The sequence below is a fragment of the Plodia interpunctella genome, chromosome 23 (genome assembly GCF_027563975.2).
Source record: "Plodia interpunctella isolate USDA-ARS_2022_Savannah chromosome 23, ilPloInte3.2, whole genome shotgun sequence".
Lineage (NCBI taxonomy): Eukaryota > Metazoa > Arthropoda > Insecta > Lepidoptera > Pyralidae > Plodia > Plodia interpunctella.
Window position 1 is genome coordinate 6,143,772 of NC_071316.1, and position 22,915 is coordinate 6,166,686.

The 22,915-nt window shown below is 34.0% G+C and overlaps 1 protein-coding gene across 3 annotated transcripts in view; it reads left to right on the forward strand.

Moving 5' to 3' along the window:
* Mitf (mitf) overlaps nucleotides 1-22,915 on the forward strand; it is a 92,520-nt gene that overhangs the window by 45,428 nt on the left and 24,177 nt on the right. The window contains exons 1-2 of one of the 3 annotated variants that reach the window (XM_053762731.2): nucleotides 7,644-7,723; nucleotides 16,793-17,092. The exons of 1 other annotated variant lie outside the window; for it this stretch is intronic. In XM_053762731.2, the coding sequence (XP_053618706.1) occupies nucleotides 16,962-17,092 (131 nt within the window). In that variant the 5' untranslated portion in view covers nucleotides 7,644-7,723; nucleotides 16,793-16,961. Of the gene's footprint in view, nucleotides 1-7,643; nucleotides 7,724-16,792; nucleotides 17,093-22,915 lie in introns of those variants that run through there. One more of the 3 variants, XM_053762729.2, reaches the window with a different exon arrangement.

The following is a 22,915-nucleotide window of genomic DNA, read 5'->3' on the forward strand; positions in this document are numbered from 1 at the left end:
TTAATTGTTTTTTAATGAGACGAATAAATTAAATTTTAAATACTCACATGTTTTACATTAATTGATGCATATATTCGGCCGTAAGATAATTCACCTGAATAATATCTTGTACCGTCGACCGCATGTACAATCCTGCATGCAGCGTCGTGCAGTGTAGCGGTAACAGAGGCGAATTTGAAATTAATTATTGTATGAATTTGATGTTCAATGTAATAATAATCAAATTCAATCACATCTATATGTACACATCGACATGGCAGAATATGTAAAGTTTACTTTAGGTTGATATGCTTTAGGTACATTAAAGATGAATTTATCTTTAATTTTTTCCCGGATTCAATGTTAATGGGTAGATAATTAAGAGATATGTTAAGTCCGCTTTGTACCGCATCCGTATCTTTGCAAATAAATTTTGAATAAATACAATTAATGACAAGCTCCTCTTATAATTTGTACGGATATAGTATTACGTTTACGTTTATTCATGCTATTATTAGGTACCTACTCCGTACGAAGTAAAATCCATGCGTTTCTTACACTTGTGTGTAGACGGAAGGACCCAAAACTCATTGGTTTAGCCTAAATAGCGGGTTCATTTTCTGTCGGGTGATCTCTGAAGAAAAAATAAAACGGGAGATAATATTCGTTATTTGCTCCGTCGCTGAACCACTGTGCGATCTAATTTCATTTTTATATCAACATTATGTTAATTATATTAAAATTTTACGTTTCTAGCAAAATATATATGCTAAACAATGATTCGCCGATGACTCTCTAATGCCGGCTCCACAATGTCGTCGAACAGTTTGCCAAACTTTGGCGGATTCGGTATACATTGCTGGTTTTTCATTACGGTAAATAAAAACTACCATACAAATTACGCGATGCATGTGTCTAAGTTCGGCGATAGTGTGGAGCTGGTATAAAACCCTTCGGCGACTTTCCATTCTGGTATGTAACATTTGTGAAGACCAGTGCCTCGCCAGTCACGCAATAGTGCCCCATTTCATAACTACCACGTACATTTGTTTTTCTTTCAAGCAAATATATTTTCTATAACAACACCAGCGAATGTTGACCGACTAATTTCATTGGCACATTTACCATTGATAGTATTTTCATTTCATTTACTGTGTTACACCATGCGCCGTACAAAAACTCTATTATGTATGTAATGCCAAAGTCAACACGAGAATGAAATAGTTGTACGAATTTGTTAGTTGTAGTTTTTTTTTACAAGCTTCTATTTAAATTGCAATGTCAATGTCAACTCAATTTTGAAGCAAATGTCTTCAACCATAATTGAGTTGAAATTTTGTGCACGTGTTTAGTTTAGATTATTGTGATAAGCTTGACCTGATGGAACATCCAGGAACGGATATATCAATATAGGTAAATTAATAAATTATATGAAACAGAAATGTTTATTTGTCTGAACGTAGTACAAAATGAATAATCGTTAAAATCTATGATCTTTTTGTAATCGTAGCACCACGCGGAAACAAAATTTCAGCGTCATATTTAGACAATAAACTGCAAATGGAGCAAGAACATCGCTTTTTACAATAATTGAGCAAAATGAGGTCTCACCGGCCTTACTTTTTGTCGTTTTTCATCAGGTTTTCCATAGTCAAGGATGCTGTCGGCGCCGGCGCATTGTTATTTTAGCTGAAATAATAACAGCATGACAGATGATTTTGGAAAAAATGTAAGGAAATAATTTACGTTATTAAAAATGCACAAAAGAGAATTTAATATGAAGAGAGCACGTGGAAAGACTTAGTATAAACCATTATCGTACCAAAGCATCTAATGTTTAACATAGTTAACTGCTGACGACAACAGGAGGGGAGTTATAAGTATAACGTGTCTGTGTGTCTGTATGTCTGTCCGTGGCATCGTAGCAGCCAAATGGCTCAACCGATTTTTATTTGAAAGATTTAGTCGAGAATGTTTAGAAACCGTCAGCTCTTCTCTAGCAGATGAGATTATGCCAGCTACTTCGGAGGGGGTTTCATAAATTATCTATTGATTTAGTTTTGATGCCTTGCGGTTTCCTAAATTATCAATTTAGTTTTCAAGAATAGACATCAATAAGTGATGTATGTGAGTTGAATAAAGAATTTGAAATGTAAAATTTCATAAAGGCTATCTTGTTCATTAGCGTTTCGGCGAATTGAACCGGATGATGGTCGTCCTTCACCAGCCGTGGTTTATTGAGCTATTGAGCTTCAACTGGCTGACGTTATGACAGATTGCCTCAGCCTCCAGATAAGATACCAGCCACTTCAGATACGGTTTTATTTTTACAATACTTTTATCACTGTTACTGGAAAATGAAATATGTATTGCATTTTTTAACTCGATCGCGGAGAATCGAGACACAATATATGAACAATTGTTTAATCAGCGCATTTGCACTGGTTAGTCTTGCTTTGCTTGCTGAAAGCAACTTTGTCATACTGTGTTAATGATCTTCGATTAAGGACTGTCATTCATTATCATCATTGCAGCCCTTTCTTCAATCGCCTTTGGAAATAGGCGTCCTCCATATTCCTCCATGAGCCCCTGTCTCTTGCCTTCCTAACTGGATCAGTTATGACGGATGCGCTTCCGGATATCGTCCAGTCTACCCGTCACTCTGCTGGACGTACTCTTCGTCAGGTGGTTTAGGACAGCATAAGCTAAGAAAATTCTGATGTTGAAACCAAAATTTTAAATGAAATAAAAAATAAAACATACAACATACTAGTTCTTCAGGTTTTCAGGTTATTCTCTGTTATTCCGGTTATATTATTAAATGGCATTTATTGTCTATCTATCTATTTATCTACCGGTGGCGGTTATATTGATTTCAAATGTTCAAACATCGCGACTATCGCAAATGGGCAATTGACAATTCTTAAATTAAAAATGAGATGAAAAATTTCTGGAATTGCCCGAAATAATTGCCGACGTACAGTATTTTCGAGAGTAGTAAATACTCTTAACTAATCAACATACCTTACTACTTGTAACAATGTAGTATTATGTATAATGTGTATATTATGTGAATAAATAACAAGCCCACATGACTGGTGACGTGGACCACGTATTAAATACCACGTCATTTGGTACAACTGTAATATAACTGACAGGTATTTTGAGAAATAAACCCTATCTTACATTTTAATTGTTTGATATATAAATGAATCATTATCTAAACTTTTGTCGTCTTCAGCTTATAATTCAGGATTCTGAAATGTTTACACTGTATCATTTTATTTGTTTTCGTATCCACTTCTTGCTATAGCATAGATTGTGTTTAGTTTATCTCTTGCAATTTTTTCTAGATTCTTATTTTCTTGTTCAATGAAAATGAATGTTTTATTCAGATATTTAGTTTATACAGACTTTAGTATCGGCAATTTAGAAAACAATATTAATTGAGCTTTAAACTGTCACATATATTTATCCCTTATGACCAGACAGAGCAAAGAGTTGCGAAACTCAAAAGGTAACGTTTAGCTGTATGTATTAAAAAATGACTTGTGTCCTATCGCCTACTATTGGAGGAATTATTAAATAAAGGAATAATAAGAACAATATATTTAAATTGGGACCTATATTTCTACGTGTTATGTTATTTCAAAAATATTAGGGCTCTGCCGTCCTTCTTGTATTATTTCCTTATCAGCCTATCTAGTTACCTTACATCTATATGCGCCGTTATACCATAAAATTTACTATGAATGTGGCGAGGTGGATCTGCTGTTAACTGTACGATGTCACAGATAATGCCACTCTGTTTCAACTTTACCGGATTTTCAACTGATTGCGTCAAAAGAGTCCTATCTGTTTGTTCATCTTTATCAAGATTATTATTATATTATATTTCACTGGTACGATTACATATGATACACAGTCAAAAGATATCTGATCTCTTGTATCTGATGAAAGAGATAGTTCTTTTTACAAGCCTTTATTTAACTTGTTATATTATATGTAAGTACATAAGTATATAAAAAATTCTCTCTAATCTTAGTTTTTTCTCGGTTCAATCCACCGACATTAAACGTCGGAGCTCAGGGTGTGCTTGCCTACGTTTTCTCTTCTATTTCACTCGGACTTCATCATCCTTAGTTATCCATTAGTTAGACCATTGGCATGCATGTCATCCTTGACGGTATCTCAATAAAAATAGTAGTTACTCGAAATTGTAAGTCCAAATAAGATTTTACTACTTCGTACCGTGATCGCTTATTTATCGCGTGCGTTCGTGACTATATCGAATATTAAGTGCCCAGTGTTGTCCTAAAGAGTTATGGTGGGTGTTGCGTTCTAATTTGTATGTGGTTTTTGGGCTAGTAAGTCTGAAGGTTGCATAATGTTGGTTAAAATACCGGCCAGTTTTTGATGTCACGATAATATCTATGAAAACAAAATTACAGAGTATTGAGTTATATTTTTGAGTCGTTATCACCATTAGGCTATGGATAATACACAAACAAGGAGTGGTCAGGCCACTGATAAAAGAGATAGTTATATATATGCACATTGCATCAAAAAGTTATTAGTAGGCTCCAATATTATCTATAGCTTTATCTTACTCTTAATTTTCTAGTTGCAAGATTCTAGATCAATGGGATAAATGTAATAATGTTAACAATGAATTACGACAAACATCTAGGAAGCTTTTGCAGCATCACCTTGTTAATAAAAATATGGAAGAAAAAGAGATGAGCCATGTTTCAGAATTTGAATTTAACACAAAAAAGCAACTTTCCTATATTTCCATATATATTAAAGCAACAATTTTCGTGTATTTTGCAACCGGTGCTGACTGAATTGTCATGAAAATCGTGTGCGTTCAATTTGTGTGGTTTTGAAACCAAGGATGCTTGGGAGGTCGGCGTTTCAACAAAATTTTGGCACACCCGCCTCTCGATTTAAGGATCCGCTCACGTTTCGTTGCGAACTTACTAGAAAGTTTGCGATACACTTTGTTAGGACAATTTAAAGTATTACGTTTTAACTGATGTGCAACTTTTCGGCTCTGGTCGTATAATAATCAATACAGCTCTTGCTTCATCCGTCTTTAGATATATAATGGCAATAGACTAATAAAATACTACATTGGAGGAGGCCAACGCTGATTCAGTGTTTTATTTGCGTAGAGTGTCTCAATATCCCATCGGACTAATTGGTCCTTCTAACAGAACCAGCGCCATAACCAGGCATGTATTCTCTACACAATTTGCTGCCACCTTCATTAATATCAAAGAATACGTAATTTATTTCTTTTGTTAAATTTATCCATTGATTTGACGTGCATTATTATTGTAATGGCTGAGGTCAGGTTCGTGCAGATCTTGAAGCCGACTAGCGTAGTAAAACTCCTGAATGTATCGTATAACACGTACGACTTGGCGCCAACTGATCTATTCATAGTATCCGCTAGTCTTTATCCACGATCCATGAATATTTAAGAGAAGAGTGTCGACGTGACTACGGCTCAGGTAACACTGCAGTGTAGTAACGAGAAAAGTCTAATTTGAAAATAGACATCAAATTTAAGAGTTGCTTCAACTGCTCTATATAGTTGATTGTTTCATTTTTGACGCGGGACGCCCACGTTTTTATTTTATTTGCCTGATAGAAATAATATGAAAATAATTGATTTACTTTTTTATTTTAATACCAACGACAAAATTGTGGCCTGCGTCTTTGCTCCCGTGAGAATTCTAAGATTCAGGGGGTCAATTTTTGCCGTATAGCCTTTCTCATTATCGTGGTTATAATTACAGAAAGAATATGAATTAATGAATTCTTCTGTATGAATGTGGCTAGTACGAGAATAATCTTCTTTACAAGTCGACTGTGGCGTTAAAAATTTTGAGGACCTTGCCTCTGCTGAAGCATTATTTGAGCCAAAGCATTAAGAAATATTTTACCGTTGAAATATGTAATTCTCATACGGTCTATCTTTAAAGGATGGAAGTGAATTATTCATCGACAGTTGATATCCAGTCATTTACTTTTTTATCAATCAGTGACGTAAGATGGGCGTACTCTCATCTCATCAGCACACGTCCACAGCATATGCTACTAACACGATTGAAAATTCCCTGTCTCTCTCTCTGTCTTCGTCCCGGTTTTATTCGTGAATGTGATACCTGAAACTTGTGAACAGCATAAAGAATTAAAACCTTAAAATTTTGAAGATTCGGCTCCGATTAAGTCCGCCTGTCTGACTTCGTTCAAACCTATTACCGCGGCATAAGCGGTGCAGGATAGTTTGAAATTCTTTTTCTTATTCATAACCGCATGACTGAGGAGGTGATTACCACAATCATCGGCTTTTGCCACAACATTGAAAATTCTGCGGGCTGAACCGCACTCATCTTGAGAACAGAGTCTTCTATAAGATCCAAATAATCGAATAGACTACATCTCCGTCCATAATCACACGTGAGTGACCCGTATTTAATTTATTATGTCAATCTCACGTTAGTTTCTATCAATTTTTCTCCACAATCCTCCAGGCAATCGCATCATGTTCGAGCCAGATGTGTAGCAATCTATGATAAGGTTCCTTTTATTTTCTTTCCTTTATTTGGGTCAAAGTGGCTATTTGTACGTCAATGTCTAGCTTCAATGTCCTGTTTTATTATATAATGTTTAGGTATATCTCAGGCTACTTAACTTATAACACATTCAATTAATTTTTAGTACCTACTGTAAAAAAATGTAATCAATATTTATGATTTAATCGGCTTTAGATACTGTACAGATACCTATGTCATAACATCTGTAACAATCTGCATAAACTTTTGTAATATATGTATATATATATATATATAAACAGGACATTGAAGATAAAATAACACGTATTTCCTAACTAAGTTTCTTCGAATCTTACTTAGGAAAGATAGCTGTTATTTTATATGATGCGATGGGTTGGTGGGATGGCGATGATATTTTAAAACATTAACTTCACAGCAAACATGTGACACAGTTGCATTGCAATCCTTGAGAATGGATATTACATGCAATCACTTTATAATATAAGATCTTTATTTGTTTATCCTGTACACGAAAACACCGGAGGCACTTCGAACTTTTAGCTCTTCTGTGCTCAAAACTTACGGTGTATTAACAAAATCATATTAATCATCTTTCAAATTATTTGAAGCACCCAGAAAACAATCAAATCAATTTTCAATAATTTATTAAACAGTCAATTTCTAACCAAATGAGTCCAGCTAGACCAAAACAAACACTGATTCACGTCAAAATGGTGGCGCCGGTTGAAGTCGGGCTTGTCGTTTAGTCAAGATAAAGTTTTAATCTGTTGTAAATAATTTTCCACTGCGAATCTTATCAGACTCGTCGCGAATCAAAACTACTACCATTCACTTTTATAATCCACCACCTGTGACATTGTGAATCGAGATTGTTCAAACTCGCCAAGAAAACTTATTTACAGCAGCAATTTGACCGGGACAGATCAAGAGCATGATACTATAAAATTTCAAAATTTGCGGTATCAGATAAGCTAAAAACGTGTGGCTTCTCTGCTGACGCCAATCCGTAGACTGTCGTGTCGTGTCTTTTATCACAGGCTTTATTTGTATTTTTTTCGTGATAATACACCGTAGTAATCAGTCTGTGCCGTGGATTTGACGCGAGCTGACGTAGGGCGTGCCAAGTGTGTGTTTGCGCTTGAGTCGATTTTGTTATTGTAAGTAGCGTGTGCATCTTGAAAACCATCACGTTTATCCTCATTGTCATCATCCGTTTCCAAGTTCGTTCCACATTTTCAACAATAGCAATTTACTTTTAAGACGTTTTGCCAAATGACAATCATTTAGTTTTTGCTTCCCTTACGCCGTTTAATTAAACGTTCTTATTGTCTTCTCAACACGTAGTTTTTACGGGATTTTTTTTTGCGTTTACTTTGGACGTGTTCATTCAAGACACAATGAATAGTTTTGCGGTAATGTTCGTGAATTCATCAAGTGATGTTTTAGCTCATTTAATTTCAGTCAAAAAGGATTGACCCAAATTCTATCACTTCATCACGTGTACCCAATTTTCTTTCTTCTCCTTCTTTTCATTATAGAAAAGTAGAATCTTTGAGAAGATTTGAATTTGAATTTGAAGAAGAAAACAATTCCAAATTAAGCCCAAATTTATATCTCTTTAATTTCATAACTCGTTCTCTTGTAAGAAATTGAATTTTACTGTAAAACTCTCAGGAAATCGTAAAGCGACGAGCACGTGCATAAAGGAAACTTCTCATTTCATCAAAAACTAGACGAAATTCAGCGGAATAACTTACACAGTCAGTGCGTTGCTGCGAGAGAATATTGACAACACATGGACTTAAAAATGGCTATAATTTCAATCGGTCAAGTATTCCTGTAATTCTGTAATAAATCCCTCTAACTCTCTATTAGAGTAAGTGGACTAGTAAATGTCATAATTCACTGTGACTAACTAAAAACAAACACAGCTGAAACATTTTCCGCATTCTAATTCCGGAGATTAGAGTGAATTAGTGATTACGTCGTCAATATTGTTGTTTGGTTTAGTGGCTCCCTTATCATGATTAAATAGTGTAAAACGTTCGCTTTCGTGTATAAGATCCATTTTTATACTACTTAGGTGGCAGATATGCGTATTATTAAACGGAATTTACCAATGTGGTTTTATGTTTTTGAAATGAATATTTTTTCGAAAAAAATGTCAAAGTTGGTTATTTTCTATTATTATCGCGTCTAGTCCTCAAAATATCGCTATAAAAATATTCCAAATAGAATAACAAATATTAAAAAAAAACACATCTATTCAATAAACATCTCAAAGCTTTTCTTTCAGAAAAATGTTATTATAGTATTTCAAAGTTCTCTAGAGATAAATTGATAATTGACGAATGATACTTATGAACCCCCTTTATTATAAAACTCATAAGAATTGATTGTACCTATGATTTAAGTAAATGGTATCTAGCTGTTTGCTGTGCCCTTGCAGGACGTCACCTATACTTTCAATTATATCACATATTTTCAACTTGCAATAAAGAAATTTGAATCATCATCATTAATTGACCCACTGCTGGGCATGGGCTTTTATGGTGCCACTTCTAAAAAAGTGAACAACCACATACATCATCTCTATAATTTAAGTTAGATTCTTTCAAAAACCTGTAGACTTTCCTAGATTGCTTCGCTTAATCACGATCTTAATTTTTCTGAAGACTAGTTCATGTCGGACCGCTTGAATATAACTTATTGCCCACTGAGCAACAGTCGCACGTGCTTTTTTCGTAATAAAGTAATATTTCGTTTGTAGTAGTAATTGTCTAACACAATACATCATACATCAGTCAGTACGTTTATAAGTCTGGCCAGATCATAAGGAAACATCTAAAACACCTTCAAATACTTATTGACAATAGTTAAGTGTTTTACACCGTTAACTGTTAACTGTTTTTATTTAACATTGATTCCAAATCCATAAAGCCCTTTAAGCCTTAAGTCATCTCTGGGAAAATAAATATCAGTTTGGTACTTGCAACTGACAACCCAAAAGTTCTTCGTGTTTATTATTAGATAGTTTTAACCTGCCTTCTTTTTGTTGTATTGCTTCTTTTGCACTCTGTGTTTGTAACTGTTTTTTTCGTCATTTCTATCACTGTATCTGTTGTGTCTTTATGTTAAATCAAACAAACACATACTCGTATTACCGCAGCAATGATATACATGAAGGATAACTTAGCAATCATTTGACTGCTGAACAGTAATTATATCTACAAAGCATATATTAAGTTAACCAAAAAATATATTGTACAGTATTTCTCTCATCTCTCTCCTTGATCAATGTGAATGACTTTGCCTCTTAACCAGCTAACAGAAAGACATACCACCGTGAACACTTTAAATAATTTGTGTGAAATCTTAGCGTCACTTCGTCACAGTTTTGTTCGCAAATCACCACGATTACGGTGACTATAGACGCCATTTTACGACCATTGTCCAGTGATGTAACAAGATTTACATGACGAACTTTAGCAATTACGTTAAATGTACGGGTAAATATTAATTTTGACGTGTGGCCATGTCAAAAAGCTGGTGAAAAGTTATTGCTTGCAGTATGTGAGTGATGGCATAGGACACATGTAAATTTGAAGACTAAATAGTAGTTTTTAAACAAAGTCACGAAATAAATTCGCAATTGGTGTGAATGAATCTTCATTTTTTTTAGTATCACAATCTTCATATGTATTAAAATCATCTTCTTTACTGTACGATACTCTCATTCTAGTTTCTAGATAAAAAGATGTAGCCTTGGGATCACGCATCAACCATCTATCATTTTTGACGGCTCGGTTAGGAGATTACAACTATTTCTTATCATAACACCGTTAAATCTAATCCTGTTGGGAATTTTTGGTATTAACTAAGATTATGTTGTTTTTATAGCATTATATTGTTTAGTTGTAACATTTCCAAAGATAGTCAATCAGTTAACACAAGGTTTTTTGACGTCGGTGATTTAGAACTTCTTGTAGTTAGGGATACGTCATTTTACAATTTCGAAGCTGAATGTTCCTGTTCTAAAAAGTTCCCTGGTGAAAATCTGTCACTGTTTTTTTCTAATACAATGGAATGAATATGTTTCTATTGAGAAACACCTGAATAGCGATATTTTCAACATTTAATCAAAATTAACAGAAGAGATAGACATAATAAATTAAATTGCGGGTCACATACATGTGATTGTATCGATGGAGATTGGACTAGTTTCAATCTTTTAGAAGACCATTCTCAAGACAAATGCGACTCATCACATCACACACCTCGACATCTCCGTCGATTCATTACACGTGAGTGCATATTTCAATTTATTATTATCATTACCTTCTTACATTACATACTTACTGATATGTTTATTCAGATCAAAATAAATCTTAAGTGACAATTTCACTTATAATGATGTTAATAATTTTATAATAAATACAGACAAGAAAATATTCTTAACAACACCTATTTCCAATTATTTATCTTGACTCAAGTTTGAAAATTGCAGTAATATATTCTCAAATACCAAAAGCGGATTTTCTAAAATTCTATTGGGAGTGGAGACACGGACAAGAGCAAGTATTTATATATATATATATCACCTTCAATCAAGCGTAAGTCAGACAAAATTTATCATTGATAAGAATTTTAACTTTTATATCATGGTCTGTCATGATATATTCAGTGATTGTTTTGATAAATCGATATATATATGACCTCGAATTTATTTGACAGACTTGCGTTTTGTATGAAAATGTACAAGACGTAGTTTTACTTGATCGATTAGGTAGTAAATAACTTTTACTCACAGAATTGTACTCACAGAAGTTGAATACTTGTTTTGTTAAGAATCTATAAGAATTTTTAAATAATCCAATTCTAGTGTAATTAGTTAAAAAGCAACTTTTAAAGACCTACTTTTGTTAATTGACGTCTTTGGAGAAAAGGCTGCGGTGAGGTTTGTTGCGCCGCTTCTTTTTCACCAGCGCTTTAGAAGTCGGCGGTTTACTTATTTTAAATAATTGATTGACGTCAATAAGTGATGTATATCATCCTAAATTGAATAAAGAATTAATTGAATTTTTAATTTAAAACTTGACGTACTTAGTACCTCTAGTGGCAATTTTATAATTAATTTGAACACACTAAGCTGTGAAAACGCTGTGGGTTGCATAATTATCAACACATTACAATTATTGTACGTTATATATGATGGAACTGTTTGTTTTCCGAAATAAAATAAAATAGTAAAATTCCTGTGACGACGACTTTGTAATGAACTTTTGATCGTAATTTTGATCCTGTGACGACGACTTTGTAATGAACTTTTGATCGTAATTTTGATCTCGTTTTCTACTAAAATTTACCTCTTTCAAATTGTACAGGTCTGTCGCTTTTGGACAATATTTATTTATATTCAAATTAATTAATTTGCCAACTAAGTGTACAATTGATGTTTTATCATCTACACCCGCTATTTATTCAACAAACAGCACAAATAACTAATCTTTATCAATGATACTAAATTTATTTATAGTTTGTTTGATATCTACATCTAATTTAATAATATTATTCAACAAGTCGTTGACAGCTGTGGCATCATACGAAGCCCTATTGAATCATAGTGGCGCCTGCGTTAAATCATACGGTGCTTATCACCTGTCCATTTTTTTTAATGTTATCTTATTTTGCATGCATTTGTTCCGTATTGCAGGATTGCTGTGGGGTTAATCTACGATTTTTTAAATTTACTTTCACACTATCAGAATTTCACCGATAAGAGCATAGCTCTTATATATATAAAAGAAAACTAATACACAATGGAATCGTAGGAGAAATTGGTTACCTCTGCTGCCTAATAAGACACCATTGGACCATGGTATAAATCTTACTCTTAAGGTTTTTGTTGTCTTAAAGTATTGCTATGCTTAGCTTAGTAACTTTAAAATTCTTCTTCTTTCTTCTTCTTTTAAAATTATTCTAACTTTAAAATCTTTAAACCACATTTCCCTTTTCTGATAAAATTGTGCTTTGCCAAGTTTCTTTATGATAAATCGATCAGAAATTTGACAAGGGGATATATTTTTTTTTCTAGAAGAATATTTCCGAGGAGGAGAACTTTTATGTCCGTTTGTATGTTTAGGCAAATCACAATTACGAAAAAGAACTAAAGTTAGTAAAAAGTTAAAAACATTCTGTATTCGTTTGTTTCTATTATCGTGCAGTTTGTATTAATATTGTATTTCTGCGGCCGTCAACCACCATTGTCATGTCAGTATCGTTCTGTCTTAATCATTACAATGTTATGTTCACTGCTAATTATCTTCAAGGCTTCTGTATTTTACACGCCTCAAGAAAAACTTGGTAATTTTAAAAATTAAAGTAAATCTTACTTGGTACTTCTTGTTATACTTCGACAACGCCAAGCTCAGTGACTAAATTGTTAATTAAAACGCTAATAAATATATCATCCTTAATTTTGAACCTTGTTCTATTCGGCGAAGTCCACCTTGAGTCATCAACGACACTAATTATGATGATGTAGTGTCAAATCTCATGATTGGCAATAGCATGGCCGACTCGTGTCGCCTTGTTTCCAACATTACTTTTCCGGAAAATTCCACGAATAAAATGTAAAAGAAAATTGTTGCGAGTTGATTTAACAAACATTACACAAGACGAGCGATAAGATAGAGCTCTTGTCAGTTTCGTTTCATTACCTGACCTACTGTTGCATTCGAGACAAGATTTATATAAGTATAAATATAATATAAGGAGTTTAAAGTAAATATTAATATTCTTCTTATTTGAAAGCTTTGCTCTTGTCCGTGGTGGATTCACCACAGGTCTCTGTTCTCGTCTGCCTTCTGTTTCAGTTAACTTACTTAATTACTTACTCTTTCTCATTCTCCCTGTACCTCTTATTCTCTTGACTTGACTTTCCTTCAATAAATTTAGTTCAGAAAAATTGCATCGCTATACAGTATAAATCAAAGTCGTTGCTCACTGTTTGTCTATGTATGCTTAGGTCTTTGAAACTACGCAACGGATTTTTAAAATAGATAGATTGAATAAAGAGGAAGATTTAGGTGTAAAATTTATTATTATTTTACCCGAGCTAAGACGAGACGGGACGCTAGTTAAAGTTAAAAATAAATACACGCCAAATATGTTAATTATTTTCGAAAGTAATTCACATCTCGATCCACTATGTTCTCCTGTTGCTACGATGATTCGATGCTTTGTAAAACAGCTCTCACCATAAACACTGAAGAATATGGGACATCGCTACAGTTTCTAGTAATTTTATTTATGCCATGACACGTAATGGCATTTTTAAGAGTATACTAGTACACGTGAGTGCGGCACGTGTACACTCCATAGTTTAATCACGCGATTCTTATGGGGCGCTAAACATTTGCTGTGAAATCGAGGACCATGATAGACTCTGCTTTGGAAGGCAATAAAATTATAAAAAATATTATTACGGATTCTGTGTTCAGTAGTTTTGCAAATGGAATTATTGGCAGAAACATATCAACTTATATTATTTCAATGGAAAACGAGTGTTGTCAGTATCAATTTATTTTAATTTAAACTTTAATGCACAAGTTAAATAGATGTAACAAATGGAATAAAGCGTTTTCTGCCAGTCAAACCTATAGTACTCGTATATGTTGTAGAGCTAATCAGATGTAAGACAGTAGCTTCAGAAGTGTAAACTCAAAAAGCCATTTGAGTTTGAGGCAATTTAATAAACTTGACCCCAGTAAAATCAGAATTATAGCTTTTTTTACCTTCATTCGTTATTCCATTAAAAAAACTAACTTAACGCTGCAAAAATAAATGATAAAATGGGTAAAGTTATTTTTATCAACGATAAGTTTGATTTTGATTGATGACACTTGGCATTTTTTCGCCCAAATATTAGTTACTGTGCTCCGCTTTTGGCGTTGTAAAGACCTATATTTTGCAGTATACAACTCAGATTTCAATCTCTATTTTTTTCTCTCATACTAGATGTGGCCCGGGGCTTCGTTCCCGTGGGAATTAGATTGAGATAAATAGTCTATAGCAATCTTGGATAGTGCAACTTTGTAATAGTGAAAGAATTTTTAAAATCGGTTCGGTAGTTTCGGAAATTACCCGCCTCAAACATACAAACTCACAAACGCTTACCTCTTTATAATAATAGTATTGATTAGCTGCGGTCTTTCAGACTCTTGTAGTTTTAGTTAAGTAATAATTGTATGGTTATCTTTTTAAGGAAACAAAATGCATATGACATTTAGTAAATGCAAGGATTTAAACTCAATTATATATTGAAGCGAAAATATATTTCGATAAAGATATCAATGATGGATGAATTAAAATGGAAAATATTAACTACTGGAATTCAGATAAACGATAGACTGAAGGCGGAATTTATTTTTTCACTCGTATCTTAAGGAAAAGATTTATTCGGTGCATGTGCTGATGATAAGATTGGGGGGAAATTCTGAGCTGAAGATATAGTGATTGACGTATTAGCCATTTTGGTTGATACGTTTGCAGGATTTTCTTCTTATAACGGCAATGCTTGCTAGGTTTTTATTATAATAGTTTTAACTGCGATAAGTAATTCGTTTGCAAGATACCTTTATCAAGCAAATACTCGACTTTGATCAATAGCTTTAATCTCAACAATATCTTTAACTATATCAATATCACTAAAAAGATCTCACACGTAAAAATCTTGTTATCGAACGAGATTTTGATTTTAATCGATAATGTGATTAAGGGTTACGTATGTAGTTTCGGCGACGTACAATTTCGATTTTTTTTTGTAAATCTTATTGACGTCATGATATAAATAGCAATAGGATTAATCGTATCAGAGTGTAGGTACTGGAGTTTCATTTGTGTCACTAATATCATTTTTAGATCTCACGCCAACGGACCATTGTGAGATTAATTTGCCGTTTCAACATTTTGTATTATAGTTATTTGGCACTTGTCAACAATTAGATTGCAATTTGTCACACGCAAAAAAATTGGCTTGAGTTGTGATTCCCTCGTCATCATCACCACTCCCCTCATCACCATCAAATGATGATATGAAATGATTTTTGTGACGTGCACGCAACGTCATAAAAATCAAAAGTAGCAGCCTTTTTAATCAATTCCAAATCTCCGTCTCATCTTCTCTGTTCACTTACTGGCCTTTTGTAAGTCACAGGAAAGACGAATGCAGACTAACAAGTTTTGCATTAACTACCTAACAAAGTGTAATAATTACAGTCATGAGGATCGATGGCTTTTATCAAAAAAAATTGTTTAGGCAGGATTACATGAGATTATAAGACGCGCCATTAATCAAGTTATAATCGCAACTCGTTTACAAATAATTTTTGTTCTGTTACTGATCCACTTCTCTTCAGTATTTGTATTATATTGACAAATCTGATATAAAGTAAACATAAAAATAATTAAATATGTTGCTTTCCTTTAAAATTCAGTTTTTTTTAAATATGTTTTAATGGGTAGTATAGATTCTACATACAAAATGCTCAATTACTGTTTACTTTATAAAATTGTAGAATCAAAATTTAGCGTTAGGACTGACATAATTGTAACTAAACATTGAAACAATTATGCGTGACGTTATAAAACTGTCCGCCATACAAATATTTAATGTTTGGCCATTTAAACCTGAACATTACATACAAGGCTGATACGTTATCAGGATCATAATGCATCATCGTCGATCAACCGAAATCTTGACGCCACACTCTACGTGGCACACTTTGATAAACATTGTCACTAGGTAAAACCTTTGCTTCAGTTTTCCCAAGTCTTACATAACTTTCAGCGCTTCAATTGGGTACATCAACAATCTCACTAACATCTTTATTCACCATCTGAGTATTTTCCTCGTTGCTTCCTCTTTACTTGATCACTAATATCTTTAGCTAATATACATATTATAAACAGCCTTTGCTAATATCAAAATAATCAACTTCAAATAGTTTTATCTTTGAATTCAGTCGTGAACCGAATTAATTAATAACTACGTCAAGATCAGACGCGTTACGCGTGCTACACTAATTATTTCGCATTAAGTTTCCTATCATAATAATTACATAAGGTTTAAACGTCACGTTAACATCAATCACGTTATCTTAATCTCTTGTTATACTGAATTCTGAAACAAAATCGACTCAAGCATCAACCGCTCCGAATTTTAGTGAGACTTGAAGAACAGTATTATATAGTATTATAAAAGTGATAACTTTTGTGTTTTTAGCAGTATTAGATGGACATAAATGTGATCAAAATGTGGGAAAGTGCAAGTGGATACAGTTAGTGAAGATGACAGTGAGGTGACCGCGGAGCCAGCCATTGTGGCTGCCGTGAATGACACTCGGAAACATTCCTCTATTAAAAATTGTGAGCCAGGGCCCGCAGGATAAAAGCAAGGATATTTGCAAAATGACCAAGGGCCCTCGCAAAGTGAAACTAGTCATTGTAGTCAACAATAAAAAAGAGTGAGTATTAAATTTTTAATTTTCACTGGAACACTATTTTGGATATCGTTTTTGGCTTTTTTCCCTTTTATCTTTATTTTTCAATCTATAATTACGTTCTAATTCTAGTTTATCTGTCGAAAATAGTGTTTTAGTAATAAAGTTTTGTATTAGTTCGCTTATTTATCACAATAAATTATATATATATATATATATATATATATATATATATATATATATATATATATATATATATATATATATATATATATATATATATATATATATATATATATATATATATATATAGCTTAGCTCGTTCATCTACTCCAAGGATAGGATGCGTGCGTAGTACGTTGGCAAATCGTGATGAATACACAACAGAAATACTATAATCAAGCTTGAATGAAATCTATGAATGGACATTACATGCGCTGCATTATATGCAAATGTTATCGCAGAATCAGCTTAATTACCATCGGTAATAAGTGTAAAATCGTCTACATCCGTCCGTGCGTTTAACGAGGCTGCTTTGTAAGAAGGCTGAAAATCATGTAAAAAGGTTTAATTAATTATGCATTATAATAGTGACGTTATATTGTTTCTGTATTCAGTTAGTGTTCACGATAGTCGTCGAGGTCTTCTGGACTGAACAGAAATAATGATTTAGTTTTCAATGTTTTGTACGTCATTAAAAGTTAAACTGTACAGTTTATCGGAAGTCAGGTCAAACAATTGTCTGATTGATCTTATTTTTTTTTTAAATTAAATAATAGTTTATTATTCTGGATTTTCTGGATTTCTTTCAACACTTTATTTAGGTTCACTATCATTTTCAAAATCCAGAAAGCCAAAGGGGAACGCTTTTTTGGCTATATCTTTACTTAGTTTTTTATGAAAGACTTGCTTTTTGTCTTTCATTTCGAGGGCTACTAATCTATATCTTCTATATCTATACTATAATAAAACTTTAAGTGGGCTATGTACATAGGACATATTAAAGAAAAATAATTATAGGCAGTCTTTATGGGACCAATAGGAAACAAAATATATTTTTTTGAATTTTTGTCTGTCTGTACTGAATGGAATTGCATGCGGTTATATAGCGGATAGTCTAACTCAAAATCTGCTATAGATTTCATCGCGATACGCTGCTTAGAACCTGAAATATTGACAATAATAAGATTGGAGCGGATGGATAAAACAAACGCGGGCGAAGCCGCGAGCAAAAGCTTGTAAGAATTATAATTGAACTCGCACTTCACTAAAAGTTTTTAAAGACCCGCTAATCTAAAGGCGAGGTCGTCACAGTTAACCCCTTAACAGGCGGGTGGCGCAAGTGATACGCGCGCGCGTAATAACGAATTCATCGACATGACCTAATTATCCAAATGTCTGAATGTTTACAAATACCACCAACGAAGGTCACGTTGTTTATTTCCTTTTAATTGGCAACTTGTTTTTTTAACCTATGGAATATTTGGTACTGATATATTTATTATATCACATTAATTAATTTTTGCATACACATTTATTAGAAACAGTCCGTTAATACGACTCAGTGCAAAGATAATAATAATGTATGTCATAATCGTGACATAAACATGTGTGTGTGGTCTGAGGTTCCACTTCTTGTAATTCTATGAAAATATAAACGCATTGTAAACTAAACTTTCAGGTTATTTTCACTGCGGCTTTTTACACTTTCTATGCGATCGGCACATGATTTTAGTTCTTTCATATTCTATTCATAGGCTTAATGCTGCTACAGGATTTATTTATCTCTCTTCCTTTCTTATCGAGTGTGTTATTGCTAACACTGGTGTCAGAGTTTAATCAACTCGTCTAAACTTTACTTAATTTACCCCCCTTTCTTAGTGATAGTAGATCTATTGCTGAAATGTGTTAAGGTACTATATAACCTGCGGCATATTCCAGCGTATTCATTCGCTCAATCCTGCGATGTCGCAAACTATTGCTAAGACAATATTTACAGACGAAGTAATTGCCGCCTTAATTGATTGTTACACGCAAATGACTCACTTGTTTAACATTTTTAATTGCCCATAAAACTTTCAATTTCTTTGAAGTGAGTGTAATCAATTTACCATTTATTATATATCTTATTGAATAATATTTTGATTTGTATTGTCTTAATTATCTTTTTATTTGATTCTCCTAATCTATTTTACTATTACGTTTATATACTTTGGTGGTTCTCAGAGCGTTTCAACAGCTGCGGCCGTAATGACAGCGCGTCAAAATCAAATAATTTATTCAGAAATTAGGATTTCACAGGCACCTTTTCACGTCATATTCTAAATTAAATGATATTTACCAAAGCTACAAACTACTATCATTTCGGAACGACCACTGCTGAGAAGAAATGCCGAAAGGAACTCATTCAAACAGAAAAAGGAAAAAAAAATTCGCCGTCTTTACGATCCGTCAATTTTGTGTTAAGGAAGGAATGATTTCCACAATCATTCATTCATAAAACTGTCAGATAAATTTCATAAAAATGTCTGTAAAGTCAGATAGTAAAATTAATTATTGTCTTTGTTAAATTAAAAAAATAATAATAATGTCGGCGCGGCCGCGCGCAGCTGTCGAAACGCTCTGAGAACCACTACTCTCGTATCTCGTCGATCTCAATGGCTACATCGTAACTGTAAGAAATTTCATCGATGGAACTGTACTAGTGCAATAAATATAGGCTATATATGAAGTGACGTAGGGTGATACAGATCTTGGTTTTCATGTATATATGATTAAATTTCAAGATTGGTGGGCGACGTGATTGCAGCAACCAATAATATACAAGAATTAATACCGATCAACTACGTGCCCTTCCGTCATATCTGTTGACGATCTACGATATTGCTATTATTATGTTATTTATCATAACATTCGTAATATTGGATAAAAATAATGAATTGTGCGCTAGTTTGATGTTGGTTTCCATGCCGGTCAAAGTCAAATATTTTTTTCAGAAATTATATTGGCGAAAGAAAAGAATTATTGTCGTCATTGTTGAACTCCATCTAGGGAAATTAACTATAAACTGTAAATTGTTCTCAGAGGCGATCTGCCAGCGACTTGTCACCAGGTTAGAATCTCAATCCCACCATCAAAAATACCAGCTTATTGTGGTCATTGAGATACGCGTCTCTTCTAGCGTATGAGGTATTAAGACTTGTCCTGTATTTGTATCTTGTTAGTTAGTGGAGCTAACAAATTGCGGCCGGCAATCGAAAAGGATCCTGACCATGATGACCTACTTAGTCCCCTGGGTCTCGTATTACCGATGAAATTGGTCGTCTCGTGTGACAAAAGCAGCATTGATTTTGGATCTTATATAGCGCATTAAGTAGTTTGGTTGGCGTGTGGTTGTACCCTAGAATTCTCGTGATCGTATGAGGCGATTTAGGAACACATAGCCTAAGCAGCATAGGAAGAAATAATATCATTAACAATTAGGGTGTACGTCAGGCCGGCGGTTGTAAAGTCGCAGCTAAATCGTCAAATTTATACCTTTGAACATGACGTCTATCTCATGTTCCAAGTAATGCTTTATAAGAAGTGTACAGAACGCAATTTTCCAGTTATCGGTGACTTGCACTATCTGACCTTCCATTCGCGACAAATTATGTTCTTCCGATGACCACTCCGATGACCAAGGACAGCAGAATAAAAAAAAAATGCGAAATCGTTGAAACCATGGCGGTTGTAATGTAGCTTCCGTGTTCATTCATCATTTTTGTCCGTGTGAAGTTGACAAAGGTTAGAGAGCAGCATTTGTTTTACAAGGCGTTATAAATTTATTCTCAGCATTAGTGTGTTGAAGAATTAATAGATGTTGTCGCAGACGCGTAGTAAATTAGACTGACGCCAGAAATCTAAACCAACCAATCTAATGATTGATTTTGGAAATGATTCCTTCCTCAAGAAAATTGACGGATTGTAATGACCGCGCAGCCGCAGCGGTCGAAACGCTCTGCGAACCATCCTTATATGTACATGTGTAGAGTGAGAACTTGCTATGTTATCTAGCACCTAATATTTTGTAACTAGGTACTTTTACAGCATGAAAGGAGAAGACTTGATTTTTAACCCCCCGACGCAAAAAGAGGAGTGTTATGAGTTTGACCGCTAAGTGTGTCTGTCTGTCCGTATGTCTATCTGTCTGTGTACGTAGCACCGTAGCTCATCAACGGGTTTTTATGCGGTGGTTTTTAGATATGTTTGATCAAAATCGGATCAGCCGTTTTAAAGTTGTAGCGAAATGAATATTGAAAGTCTTTTTATTTGTGTTCTTTAATTTGTGTAACAAATAAACTTATATTCATAAGCTTTTATTTACATAACCTAATGCTATCCACGCCAACACCACTACAGCGATACCGATCAGTAACACAACACAGTACTTTTTCCACAATTCACGTGTCATTTGCATTAGCGTAATGATGGGAATCTGAACTTCCGCGTGTGACCGTCCAGTCATTACCAGCTGAGGGTCACAGCAGCCCCGGTCACGCTTGACAGACTCCAGGCTATACTGTCATGTCATCAGAAACTGCTCTCTTATTACCTCCTCCTCCGTGACCCAATGGTCACCATGCGGACTGCTACACTGGAGGTCCCGGCTTCGATCCCCGGCCAGGTCAACATAGAAAATGATCTTTTTCTGATTGACTTGGGTCTTGGATGTTCATCTATACATTACATATATACATGTTATAGAATATAGTATCGTTGAGTTAGTATACCCTAATATAAGTTTCGATCTTTGGGGCTAACACAATCTTTGTGATTTGTCCTTATATATTTACCTACTTTAGGGCGAAATTCCAAACAAATTGAATACTCAGGGTGTATTAAATTTGTTTGTAATTTCGCCCTAAGTATTTTTCCACATTTATTTCCATATGTATTACAAAACGTACTCATTATCACAAACTTTCGAGTTTGTAATATTACCTAGTAGGATAATCATAATATTCATAAGCTTCAAAAATCTAGAACACTCTTTAAGTTTTCGTTTCTTCTGCCTGCTTTTGTAGATATTGCCATTATTAACAGAATCACAAGATCTTCAATTGTATAGTTTCGCAGACGATACAAACATTTCTACTTCTTCAATGAATGGAGTAGCCTTATCCAGTTTTTCAAAATGGTGCTGTCACCTCTATAATAAATACTACAGTCATCATCCAATCATTATCGGCTGAGGGCCATAGCTGCCCTGGTCACGCTCCAAAGACTTCAGACTATACTATAATGTCATCATAAACTACTCTCTTATTACTTGCTATCGTAAGTTTTGCATATCTGTGATTTAACCATCCTACGTAACATGTTTCAAAGAAACTATCTTAATTTGTAATTATCTTTTGCCGGGTTTTACTATGGTGCTGACTGTCGATATGAATAGTATGAACTTTTAAATACAGAGGATTTGGATGAACTGATCTCCTCTCTCATGCATCTGATTGTTTTTCTGGTTGCTATTACAGCCTTTAAACGTGGGATACTAAGGTCCACATTCCTGTATTTTTATCTCCACTTCGCACGGTCTTCGACATTCTTAGTTGTCAGATCTTTGGCACACTCGGTCACTGGCATTGATTTGGATAACTTAATGGAGTCACTAAAAGCGGATCAGTTTTCGAGGAAAATTATTTAAATTGCCCTCGACAGGCAAAAGTAGAAGAAGATTAAGATCATTAATGATAGATTTCGAGTTTCATATTGCGCATGTCGATGATGGAGACATTTCATCATCTTTACTTTGCGTTGAGGAGTTAAAAAAATCATCCACAGCTCTATACATCTAAATATCTT